General features: G+C 38.8%; 1 protein-coding gene across 2 annotated transcripts in view; it reads right to left on the bottom strand.

The window, feature by feature from the left end:
- Positions 1-7,985: 7,985 nt before the first annotated feature.
- Positions 7,986-13,409, bottom strand: part of CDC16 (cell division cycle 16) — a 28,615-nt gene continuing 23,191 nt past the window's right edge. For both annotated transcript variants that reach the window (XM_061170683.1, XM_061170684.1), the window contains 2 exons: positions 12,120-12,210; positions 7,986-8,461 (listed from right to left, as the gene is read on the bottom strand). In XM_061170683.1, the coding sequence (XP_061026666.1) occupies positions 8,202-8,461; positions 12,120-12,210 (351 nt within the window). In that variant the 3' untranslated portion in view covers positions 7,986-8,201. The remainder of the gene's footprint in view (positions 8,462-12,119; positions 12,211-13,409) is intronic.

The following is a 13,409-nucleotide window of genomic DNA, read 5'->3' on the forward strand; positions in this document are numbered from 1 at the left end:
TGTGAAAAGGAGACCCCAAACACAGTAAGATAAGCAAAATGAGAAGACAGAAAAACACACAGCAGATGAAGGAGCAGGGTCAAAACACACCAGACCTAACAAATGAAGAGGAAATAGGTAGTCTACCTGAAAAAGAATTCAGAATAATGATAGTAAGGATGATCCAAAGTCTTGGAAATAGAATAGACAAAATGCAAGAAACATTTAACAAGGACGTAGAAGAACTAAAGAGGAACCAAGAAACGATGACAAGCACAATAAATGAAATTAAAAATACTCTAGATGGGATCAATAGCAGAATAACTGAGGCAGAAGAACGGATAAGTGACCTGGAAGATAAAATGGTGGAAATAACTACTGCAGACCAGAATAAAGAAAAAAGAATGAAAAGAACTGAGGACAGTCTCAGAGACCTCTGGGACAACATTAAACGCACCAACATTCGAATTATAGGGGTCCCAGAAGAAGAAGAGAAAAAGAAAGGGACTGAGAAAATATTTGAAGAGATTCTAGTTGAAAACTTCCCTAATATGGGAAAGGAAATAGTTAATCAAGTCCTGGAAGCACAGAGAGTCCCATACAGGATAAATCCAAGGAGAAACACACCAAGACACATATTAATCAAACTATCAAAAATTAAATATAAAGAAAACATATTAAAAGCAGCAAGGGAAAAACAACAGATAACACACAAGGGCATCCCCATAAGGTTAACAGCTGATCTTTCAGCAGAAACGCTGCAAGCCAGAAGGGAGTGGCAGGATATACTTAAAGTGATGAAGGAGAAAAACCTACAACCAAGATTACTCTACCCAGCAAGGATCTCATTCAGATTTGATGGAGAAATTAAAACCTTTACAGACAAGCAAAAGCTGAGAGAGTTCAGCACCACCAAACCAGCTTTACAACAAATGCTAAAGGAACTTCTCTAGGCAAGAAACACAAGAGAAGGAAAACACCTACAATAACAAACCCAAAACATTTAAGAAAATGGGAATAGGAACATACATATCGATAATTACCTTAAATGTAAATGGATTAAATGCTCCCACCAAAAGACACAGACTGGCTGAATGGATACAAAAACAAGACCCATATATATGCTGTCTACAAGAGACCCACTTCAGACCTAGAGACACATACAGACTGAAAGTGAGGGGATGGAAAAAGATATTCCATGCAAATGGAAATCAAAAGAAAGCTGGAGTAGCAATTCTCATATCAGACAAAATAGACTTTAAAATAAAGACAATTACAAGAGACAAAGACGGACACTATATAATGATCAAGGGATCGATCCAAGAGGAAGGTATAACAATTGTAAATATTTATGCACCCAACATAGGAGCACCTCAATACATAAGGCAAATACTAACAGCCATAAAAGGGGAAATCGACAGTAACACAATCATAGTAGGGGACTTTAACACCCCACTTTCACCAATGGACAGATCATCCAAAATGAAAATAAATAAGGAAACACAAGCTTTAAATGATACATTAAACAAGATGGACTTAATTGATATTTATAGGACATTCCACCCAAAAACAACAGAATACACATTTTTCTCAAGTGCTCATGGAACATTCTCCAGGATAGATCATATCTTGGGTCACAAATCAAGCCTTGGTAAATTTAAAAAAATTGAAATCGTATCAAGTATCTTTTCCGACCACAACGCTATGAGACTAGATATCAATTACAGGAAAAGATCTGTAAAAAATACAAACACATGGAGGCTACACAATACACTACTTAATAACGAAGTGATCACTGAAGAAATCAAAGGGGAAATCAAAAAATACCTAGAAACAAATGACAATGGAGACACGACGATCCAAAACCTATGGGATGCAGCAAAAGCAGTTCTAAGAGGGAAGTTTATAGCAATACAAGCCTACCTCAAGAAACAGGAAACATCTCGAATAAACAACCTAACCTTGCACCTAAAGCAATTAGAGAAAGAAGAACAAAAAAACCCCAAAGCTAGCAGAAGGAAAGAAATCATAAAGATCAGATCAGAAATAAATGAAAAAGAAATGAAGGAAACAATAGCAAAAATCAATGAAACTAAAAGCTGGTTCTTTGAGAAGATAAACAAAATTGATAAACCATTAGCCAGACTCATCAAGAGAAAAAAGGAGAAGACTCAAATTAATAGAATTAGAAATGAAAAAGGAGAAGTAACCACTGACACTGCAGAAATACAAACGATCATAAGAGATTACTACAAGCAACTCTATGCTAATAAAATGGACAACCTGGAAGAAATGGACAGATTCTTAGAAATGCACAACCTGCCGAGACTGAACCAGGAAGAAATAGAAAATATGAACAGACCAATCACAAGCACTGAAATTGAAACTGTGATTAAATATCTTCCAACACACAAAAGCCCAGGACCAGATGGCTTCACAGGCGAATTCTATCAAACATTTAGAGAAGAGCTAACACCTATCCTTCTCAAACTCTTCCAAAATATTGCAGAGGGAGGAACACTCCCAAACTCATTCTACGAGGCCACCATCACCCTGATACCAAAACCAGGCAAAGATGTCACAAAGAAAGAAAACTACAGGCCAATATCACTGATGAACATAGATGCAAAAATCCTCAACAAAATACTAGCAAACAGAATCCAACAGCACATTAAAAGGATCATACACCATGATCAAGTGGGGTTTATTCCAGGAATGCAAGGATTCTTCAATATACGCAAATCAATCAACGTGATACATCATATTAACAAATTGAAGGAGAAAAACCATATGATCATCTCAATAGATGCAGAGAAAGCTTTCGACAAAATTCAACACCCATTTATGATAACAGTCCTGCAGAAAGTAGGCATAGAGGGAACTTTCCTCAACATAATAAAGGCCGTATATGACAAACCCACAGCCAACATTGTCCTCAATGGTGAAAAACTGAAACCATTTCCACTAAGATCAGGAACAAGACAAGGTTGCCCACTCTCACCACTATTATTCAACATAGTTTTGGAAGTGTTAGCCACAGCAATCAGAGACGAAAAAGAAATAAAAGGAATCCAAATCGGAAAAGAAGAAGTAAAGCTGTCACTGTTTGCAGATGACATGATACTATACATAGAGAATCCAAAAGATGCTACCAGAAAACTACTAGAGCTAATCAATGAATTTGGTAAAGTAGCAGGATACAAAATTAATGCACAGAAATCTCTTGCATTCCTGTATACTAATGATGAAAAATCTGAAAGTGAAATTAAGAAAACACTCCCGTTTACCATTGCAACAAAAAGAATAAAATACCTAGGAATAAACCTACCTAAGGAGACAAAAGACCTGTATGCAGAAAATTATAGGACACTGATGAAAGAAATTAAAGATGATACAAATAGATGGAGAGATATACCATGTTCTTGGATTGGAAGAATAAACATTGTGAAAATGACTCTGCTACCCAAAGCAATCTACAGATTCAATGCAATCCCTATCAAACTACCACTGGCATTTTTCACAGAACTAGAACAAAAAATTTCACAATTTGTATGGAAACACAAAAGACCCCGAATAGCCAAAGCAATCTTGAGAACGAAAAATGGAGCTGGAGGAATCAGGCTCCCTGACTTCAGACTATATTACAAAGCTACAGTAATCAAGACAGTTTGGTACTGGCACAAAAACAGAAATATAGATCAATGGAACAGGATAGAAAGCCCAGAGATAAGCCCACGCACATATGGTCACCTTATCTTTGATAAAGGAGGCAAGCATATACAGTGGAGAAAAGACAGCCTCTTCAATAAGTGGTGCTGGGAAAATTGGACAGGTACATGTAAAAGTATGAAATTAGAACACTCCCTAACACCATACACAAAAATAAACTCAAAATGGATTAAAGACCTAAGTGTAAGGCCAGACACTATCAAACTCTTAGAGGAAAACATAGGCAGAACACTGTATGACATAAGTCACAGCAAGATCCTTTTTGACCCAGGTCCTAGAGAAATGGAAATAAAAACACAAATAAACAAATGGGACCTAATGAAACTTAAAAGCTTTTGCACAGCAAAGGAAACCATAAACAAGACCAAAAGACAACCCTCAGAATGGGAGAAAATATTTGCAAATGAAGCAACGGACAAAGGATTAATCTCCAAGATTTACAAGCAGCTCATGCAGCTCAATAACAAAAAAACAAACAACCCAATCCAAAAATGGGCAGAAGACCTAAATAGACATTTCTCCAAAGAAGAGATACAGATTGCCAACAGACACATGAAAGAATGCTCAACATCATTAATCATTAGAGAAATGCAAATCAAAACTACAATGAGGTATCATCTCACACCGGTCAGAATGGCCATCATCAAAAAATCTAGAAACAATAAATGCTGGAGAGGGTGTGGAGAAAAGGGAACATTCTTGCACTGTTGGTGGGAATGTAAATTGATACAGCCACTATGGAGAACAGTATGGAGGTTCCTTAAAAAACTAAAAATAGAACTACCATATGACCCAGCAATCCCACTACTGGGCATATACCCTGAGAAAACCATAATTCAGAAAGAGTCATGTACCAAAATATTCATTGCAGCTCTGTTTACAATAGCCAGGACATGGAAGCAACCTAGGTGTCCATCATCGGATGAATGGATAAAGAAGATGTGGCACATATATACAATGGAATATTACTCAGCCATAAAAAGAAATGAAATGGAGGTGTTTGTAATGAGGTGGATGGAGTTAGAGTCTGTCATACAGAGTGAAGTAAGTCAGAAAGAGAAAAACAAATACAGTATGCTAACACATATATATGGAATCTAAGGGAAAAAAAAAAAAAAAAAAAAAAAAAGAGGTCATGAAGAACCTAGTGGCAGGATGGGAATAAAGACACAGACCTACTAGAGAATGGACTTGAGGATATGGGGAGGGGGAGGGGTGAGATGTGACAGGGTGAGAGAGTGTCATGGACATATATACACTACCAAATGTAAAATAGATAACTAGTGGGAAGCAGCCGCATAGCACAGGGAGATCAGCTCGGTGCTTTGTGACCACCTAGAGGGGTGGGATAGGGAGGGTGGGAGGGAGGGAGATGCAAGAGGGAAGAGATATGGCAACATATGTATATGTGTAACTGATTCACTTTGTTGTAAAGCAGAAGCTAGCACACCATTGTAAAGCAATTATACTTCAATAAAGATGTTTAAAAAACAAAAAACAAACAAACAAAAAAAACAAAAAGGAAACTAAGAAAACAATTCTATTCACAATAGTATCATAAAGAATAAAACACTTAGGAATGAATTTAATCAAGGAGGTGAAAGACTTGTACAACAAAAACTGGAAAACACTGCTGAAAACACATTAAAGACAAATAAATGAAAAGACATCGTGTGTTTATGGATTAGACATATATTAAGAAGACATACATATTCAATTAAATCCCTATCAAAATCCCAGTGGCTTTTTTTTCAGAAATGGAAAAAAAATCTAAAATTCATATGGAAATTCAAGGGACTATAATAGGCAAAACAATCCTGAAAAAGAACAAAGTTGGAGGACTCACACATCCCTATTTCAAAACTCACTACAAAGCTACAGTTGACAAAACAGTGTGGTACTAGCATAAGCATACACATATGGACCAATGGAATAGAACTCAGGGCCCAGAAATAAACCCTCATATTTATCATCAATTCAACATGGATGCCAAGACTATTCAATGGGAGAAGAACAGTTTCTTCAAGAAATGGTGCTAGGAAAACTGAATATCCACATGCAAAAGAATGAAGCTGGACCCTTAACTTACAACATTTAAAAATATTAAAATGGATCAAAGACCTAAATTTAAGAGCTAAAACGATAAAAATCTCAGAATATCAGAAGTGAAACTCTGCATAACCTTGGCTTTAGCAATAGTTTCTTAAATGACACCAAAAATGCAGACTACAAAAGTCAAAAACAAAAGAAAAATAGATAAATTGGATTTCATTAAATTAGAACTTTTGCGTATTGAAGGACACTATCAAGGGAGTGGAAGGACAACCCAAAGAATGGGAAAAAGTGTGTGCAAAATATGTATCTGATAAGGGTTTAATATCAAAAATCTATAAAGAAATCCAACAACTCAACAACAATAAGATAAACAACTCAATTTTAAAGTAAGCAAACGATCTGCATAGACATTTCTCCAAAGAAGATATACAAATGGCCAATAAGCACAGGATAAGATGCTCAACATCACTAGTGATTAGGGAAAGGCAAATCAACCAACATGAGATACCACTTCCACCTACTATAATGGTTACAGTAAAAAACAAAACAAAACAAAACAGAAAAACAGTAAAAAGCATTGGTGAGGATGCAGAGAAATTGGAACCCTCGTGCACTGGTGATGGGAATGTAAAATGGTACAGGCACTGTGAGAAAGGTTTGCTGGCTCCTCAAAAAGTTAACCACAGTATCATCATATGACCCAGCAATTCCACTCCTAGGTATATATCCAAAGGATTGAAAACAGGGACCCAGACAATCATGCAACCATGTTCATAGCAACATTATTCACAACAGCCAAAAGGTGAAAACAACCCAAGTGTCCGTCAACAGATGAATGTGGTAAATATACATATTTTGGAATAGTATTCAGCCATAAAAAGGAATGAAGTTTTGATAAAAGCTACAATGTGGATAAACCTTGAAAATATTATTCTAAGTAAAATAAACCAGACACAAAAGGACAAATATTGTGTGATACCACTTACATGAAATTATCTAGAATAGGCAAATTCAGAGACAGAAATTAGATTAGAGGCTACCAGAGCTGAGGGACTTTCTGCTTAGTGGGTACAAAGTTTCTGTTTGGAGTGAAAAAAAAAAGTTGGAAATAAATGCCACTGAATTATACACTTGAAAATGATTTAAATGGCTACCTATCCACACATGCACACACTTTATTTCTTCATTTACAGAAAAATGGGACAGAAAGCAGAGTTCCCATATACTAACCGTCTCCCCATATCCCTATCTCGCATTGATGCGGTACAGTTGTTACCAAGAGTGATGCATTATTATCAACTAAAGTCCATAGTTTATGTTATATACATACATTTTACCAAAATAAAGGAAAAACGAGAAGAAAAAACAAACGGATGGAGGCACGTCACAAGGACATAAGAGCCCAGCTGAAAGACCTCCAATGGCCAAAGCTGAAACAATTGAAGCCACAAAATAAATAACGTTACTATAAAATTATAACCTAAAATAGAAAATATGTATACATGAGTTTATGCTGATAAATAAATCGGATAAATAAATAAAGTGAAGAAATGGTAGAGAACAGATGAAACCACCAGGGGATGGAGCTTAACTTAAACCCCTTGTCAAACGGAGGGTAGGCTGGACTTAGTGATTTGCTTCTAAAGTGTGGGAAGAGGGAAATAGTGACTTTGCAGTGGGGAAACCTGGCAGACACCATTGTCACCAAGTGATCAGGTCCACACCTCCTGTGTAAGTCATGCTGATAACATGTACCCCTGACACAATGTGGTGAGAAAGGTACTTCACACCCAAAACCCCAGTCCAATCATGAGAAACACCTGAAACAACTCAAACTGAGGGACATTCTACAAAATATCTGACGAGTCCTCTCAAAACTGTCCAGGTCACGAAAGATAAGAAAAGTCTGAGACACCGTCACCGCCAGGAGGAGCCTAGGAAATCTGACGGCTAGTTGCAGTGTGGCCCCCGGATGCAGGCGCGGAAAGAGGACATTCACGGGAAAACTGGTGAAATCCAAAGAAGTCTGGAGTTCGGTTACTAGAAACCAACGTGGATTTCTTAGTTATGATAAAAGTCCCACAGTCACTTAAGATGTTAACAATGGGGGAAACTGGGTGAGGGTACATGAAAGCTCTCAGTACTACCTTTGCAGATTTTCTGTAAGTTCAAAATTAGCCCCAAATAAAAGTCTATTGAAAAAGAAAAAACGACCTAAGACATTGGTTTACCTTCTTTATTTCACTTTGTATAACTGTTCTGTAGGATCAGAAAACATGTTGCAAAGGTGTGCAATCCAGTCTCTTAAGGCAGGTCTCCATTCCTAAATGCAGAGGTGGGGTCTGGATGCATGTTGAGAAATGGGAAATTTTTAAGACAAGGATGAGAGGAAACACTGACCTACTCTAGGACAAAGGGGAACTGGGACCCGTCTGGAATCACGTACTGTGGTCTGACATAGGCGTCTCTAACATCATGTCACTTTCATTCATTTCAATTTCAAAGGTTTCTTCCAAGGAAGGTCTGGAATCTGGAGTTTTCCTTGAGGTTTCTAATGGTGCAAGCCCTGCTTCTTCCACTGTCTGTTTTTCTACTTCAAATTCCCTGAAATCCCACGGAGGTGAAATAATGTTTTTTAATGTCTTCATTGTATGCACATCAAAGTCGTAACATTTTAATTTGTCTTTGATGTCCGCTCCTAAAAAGAGAGAAATGCCACAGTAAAAACAAAATAAGAAATTCCATTTACCTGTCATTTCCACCAGTACATAACACTGCTCTATCATTTAGGTCAGATGTCCTTGTAACAGCACACGCATAGCTAAGGAGGAGAAACGTTCCCATCGTGCCCGTGCTCCTTTGGTCTTGGTGACGAAGGGAGACTGCGGGGAGACTCCCAGAAGCACAGGCAGGCTCAGCTCCAGTGGGCTCAGCAGCCTCCCCATCTCCAAAGCGAGTCTGGCACCGACAGGAGCCTGTGCGCGGTGCTTCCTCAGCTGCACACGGAGAACTGCCGGCTGGCGCTTGGCCCTGGTGCCGTCACAAGCCTCAGGTATACAGAAACACACTGAAGGGAAATACATTTTCTACAGATCAAAATCGTGAGAATAATGGATGTATTAGGTCCAATCATTCCCAACATAAACAAAATGACAATTTTACAAAGTTCAAACTAATAGCTTTCAGTAATAGATGTTTTAACAGATAATAACGTCCAAGTCTTCTAAAGATAAAAATAGTACAGCAAGGCGATTATAGTTAATAATACTGTATTACATATTCAAAAGTTGCTAAGAGGGCTTCCCTGGTGGCACAGTGGTTGAGAATCTGCCTGCCAATGCAGGGGACACGGGTTCGAGCCTTGGTCTGGGAAGATCCCACATGCCGCGGAGCGACTAGGCCCGTGAGCCACAATTGCTGAGCCTGCGCGTCTGGAGCCTGTGCTCCGCAACAAGAGAGGCCGCGACAGTGAGAGCCCTGCGCACCACGATGAAGAGTGGCCCCCACTTGCCGCCAACTAGAGAAAGCCCTTGCACAGAAACGAAGACCCAACACAGCCATAAATAAATAAAATTAAAAAAAAAAAAAAAAAGTTGCTAAGAGAATAGACCTTAAAAGTTCTCATTGCAAGAAAAAACTTTTTCTAACTATGTGTTATGACAGATATTAACTAGACTTACTGTGGTGGTCATTTCACAATGCTTACGAGTATTAAATTATGTTGTACACCTGAATTTAATATAACATTATATGTCAATTTTACCTCAGTAAAATAAAATAATATGTAATGAACAATACACTTGGAAATCTCCTTTGTAAGACCATTACCTTTGTGAGGACAGGCAAAACGTCCGTCTTATTCAGTACTGTATCTCCACACCTCTCTTAGCCTTATAGGACTTTTGCATTTAAGCTTCACAACTCCTCCTTGGACAAATGTGGAAACTGAGGCTCACACCTGTCCCAAAGCCACAGGGCTACTGAGTGGCAGAGCTGAGATTTCAACCCAAGGTCTTTTTTTTTTTAAGTTTTAAAAATTGAGCCATAACATACAAATTGTGAAGTGTGCACAGCTGGATGAATTTTCACATATGTACACATCCACATCACCACCACCAGACCAAAACAGAACATTTCTAGCTCCTAGAAAACCACCTCAGGCCCCCTCTAGTGAACCTTCCCTTTTAATCACTGCTCTCATTCTTCTATCACCACTGATTAGTTCTGCTTATTACTAATCTTCGTATAAATGGAATTAATCAGTATATATTCTTTTCTGGTCAAAACTTGTGAGACTCATGTATGTTACAACACAATTCAGTCGTTAGTTCTTCTAACTGTGCAGTGTTCTCCACTCTCCTATTGGTGGACCTCGGTTATTTCCAGCGAGCTGCTGTGGGAAAGAAGCTGCTATGAACAATCCTGCGTGTGAATTCTGGCTTACAGAGGCACTTGCTTCTCTTGGGCATAAACCTGGGAGCAGAGCTGCTACACTGTAAGATCAGCATGGAAGGTCACTGCCTCAATCGCCCCCAATGAATCACACCTCCCAGCACCCACGCCCTTGAATAAGCCCTCCTGTGTTGACGCTGCACTTAATCACGACTCATTTTGAGAAACAGAATGTGATGGAGGTGATTTGTGCAACTTCCAGCTTTCAAGGGGTCCTGATGCTTTAGTTCCTGCCCCTCAGGACCCTGAGACGACCATGATGTAAAGAAGCCAGGGCTAAAGACCCATGGAGAAGCCCAGCTGCGTCACTGAGGTCCCCCTGTGTATGAGGCCATCTTGGACCATCAGCCCCTCCAAGTGAAGAAGACCAGCAAGAGAGCCATGAACTGACCCGCAGGACTGTGGGAAATTGGCCGGAGTGGTGTGTTAGGCAGCAAAGGCCTGTTTAACTTTAGCAGATGTGCTGTTAAACAGTTTCCCAAAGAGGTCTGACCTGTTTATAACCCCGCCAATAACCAATGATACACGAGAGTCCCAGCTGCTCCGTGCCATTGCCAACACTAGGTACTACCAGTCAGTATTTTTCACTTTTAGCCATTCTGGCAGGTTTATAGTGGTGCCTCATTATGGTGTGTTTTTTTTTGTTTTTTTGTTTTAATTTAATTTAATTTATTTATTTATTTTTGGCTGCGTTGGGTCTTTGTTGCTGTGTGCAGGCTTTCTCTAGCTGCAGCGAGCGGGGGCTACTCTTCATTGCGGTGCGCGGGCTTCTCACTGCAGTGGCTCCTCTTGTTGTGGAGCAGGAGCTCTAGGCACGTGGGCTCCAGTAGTTGTGGCACGTGAGCTCAGTAGTTGTGGCTCACGGGCTCTAGAGCGCAGGCTCAGTAGTTGTGGCGCACGGGCTTAGGTGCTCCGCGGCACGTGGGATCTTCCCGGACCAGGGCTCAAACCCGTGTCCCCTGCACTGGGAGGCGGACTCTTAACCACTGTGCCACCAGGGAAGCCCTCATTATGGTTTTTATTTCACTTTCCTGATAAATAATGATACTGAGCACCTTCATTTGCTTTGTAATTACCTGAATAACCTCTTTGGTGAAATTCCTGTTCAAGTGTTTTGTCCATTTTTGATGGAATTTCTACTTATTGTAGGATTATGCATGGGATTTTTTGTATTCTAGACGCAAGTTCTTTGATGAGTTTATGTATTGTGAGGGACTTCTCTCAGTCTCTAATGTGCCAGTTTGCTCTCAAGTTTTTAATTTTATTGAAGCCTAATTTAACACTTTTTCCTCTTATGCTTTTACATCCTGTTAAAGAAGTCTTTGCCTACCCCAAAGTCCAGATCTCAAGATGTAACCTCACTGCAATGTTCTTTCCCTTACAATGTTCGTAACTAAGTGGGCACCCCAGTACAGCAACTCCATACCAACTTACCTTATGACTTGCTAATCATTAAAAAAAATTTAAAGAATTACATAGCATTGTAATGTGAATGTAAGCCAACCTAACAGTCCACTGAAGTGCAAAGATTTACGTGCTATACTCTGCATTGTAAAATATTAAGGCAAGAGCCCTTTCATTTACTTATTAGAAAAATCTGTCTTAAGATTTTTTCAATTATGCAATTAGATTGATTGTTGTGTATCACCGTGCTTTACACAAATTCTATAACTGTATTTTGCACATAGCAAGTACTCAACTTTAAACTGAATGGATACTTAATGAATCATTAATTCCCACACGTTGTTCCACTGAAATAAATGGAGTTTCTTAATATTAATGTAGCTAGAATCATTAGAAAAATGAACTTAGAACTCTACATGAGAATTTGAGAAACCTAAAAAGAGATATATAACAATCTAAAAAATGGAATACAACATCAATAAGAATAATCATAATCTTACCAATATAAGCTTCAGAATCACCAATGTACATTTCAATGCAATGACCAAGCATTGTAACAGAAAATGTGTCATCTCGCCTAAGACCAAGGGCCTGCCAGAAAAGATTCAGCACGGTTATTACAAGAAAATTTGTTTCCTTTTCTTTGGTGTAAAACATTCCCACAGGACTCATTTCTAAATACTCCAGGGAACCCAGGGTAGAGGTAGAGGGAGGCTGTTAGTGGGGATACAGTTAACATGAGTAGCCAATAGTTGATGACTGTTGAAATTGGGTGATGGGTACATGGAGGGTCATTACATTATCCTATTGTTTATGTTTGAAATCCCCTCCTCCAAAAAGATTTTAAAACCTGTATCTCCACAAAAAGCCTTTGAAGACTTCTGTATTAATTAAATCATAGAAGAGAGGTAAATTACACAATGTTCAAATACAGACATTTGAAAGATCACAAAAACTATTAACACTTCTAAACACTTCTGCCTGCTCACAAAGTATTCTGGTTATCTCAGTGGCACTTCAGGACTTCACCTTACCTGAAAATCTCTAACCAACCTTTGCAAATCAGTTACGAATCTATCACTCACAAATTTATCTTTGAAATATTGCATTTTCTCATATTTTATCTCTTTCTCCAAAAACAGTTATTTCATCGATTCTAAGACCCACATTTTTTCAAATTCTAGCATTTCTGAACTTGGGAAGTCTTTCAACAGGTGGTTTCTTACTACTGCTGTCCGCCGGTCGCAGCCATGATACGGGAGTCCGTGACAGCAATGTGGGCTTGGCGGCCACATCAACAGCACAGACTAGACCACAAACCTCCTGAAGAACACCTACAGAAGATATCTGAGTTGTGGTTGTTGTCTAACAACCTTTTGGGGACACTTTCTGACAGAGCCAATGTCTCTGGCTGGGAGGAACCTGAGTGAAATGGGGCATGTGTACTGGCACACGGACACAATTTTGGGAAAACAGGAATGACCACCTGGTACAAAAGTGATTTAGAAGGAGCAAACTCTGAATGGGAAGAACTGAATATCTTAACTATTTATTTCACTTATACCTTCTTTTTTATGTAGGTAGTAAAAGTGATCCCTGATAAAAATCTATGTCTTAATATGTCCAAAAGAGCACTTTTTCTAAGTACAGAAAAACTAAGTGATAGGAAAGAATTATGATAAAGTGTAAACGGCAGCGTATTTTTGTGTGTGGTCATCTTGCTTATTAACGGTGGCTTAGAGCTGATGAAATACTGCATATGGATTAAGGGGAGAGTCTTTCCCAGTGAT

This window comes from Eubalaena glacialis, chromosome 16 (genome assembly GCF_028564815.1).
Source record: "Eubalaena glacialis isolate mEubGla1 chromosome 16, mEubGla1.1.hap2.+ XY, whole genome shotgun sequence".
Taxonomy (NCBI): domain Eukaryota; kingdom Metazoa; phylum Chordata; class Mammalia; order Artiodactyla; family Balaenidae; genus Eubalaena; species Eubalaena glacialis.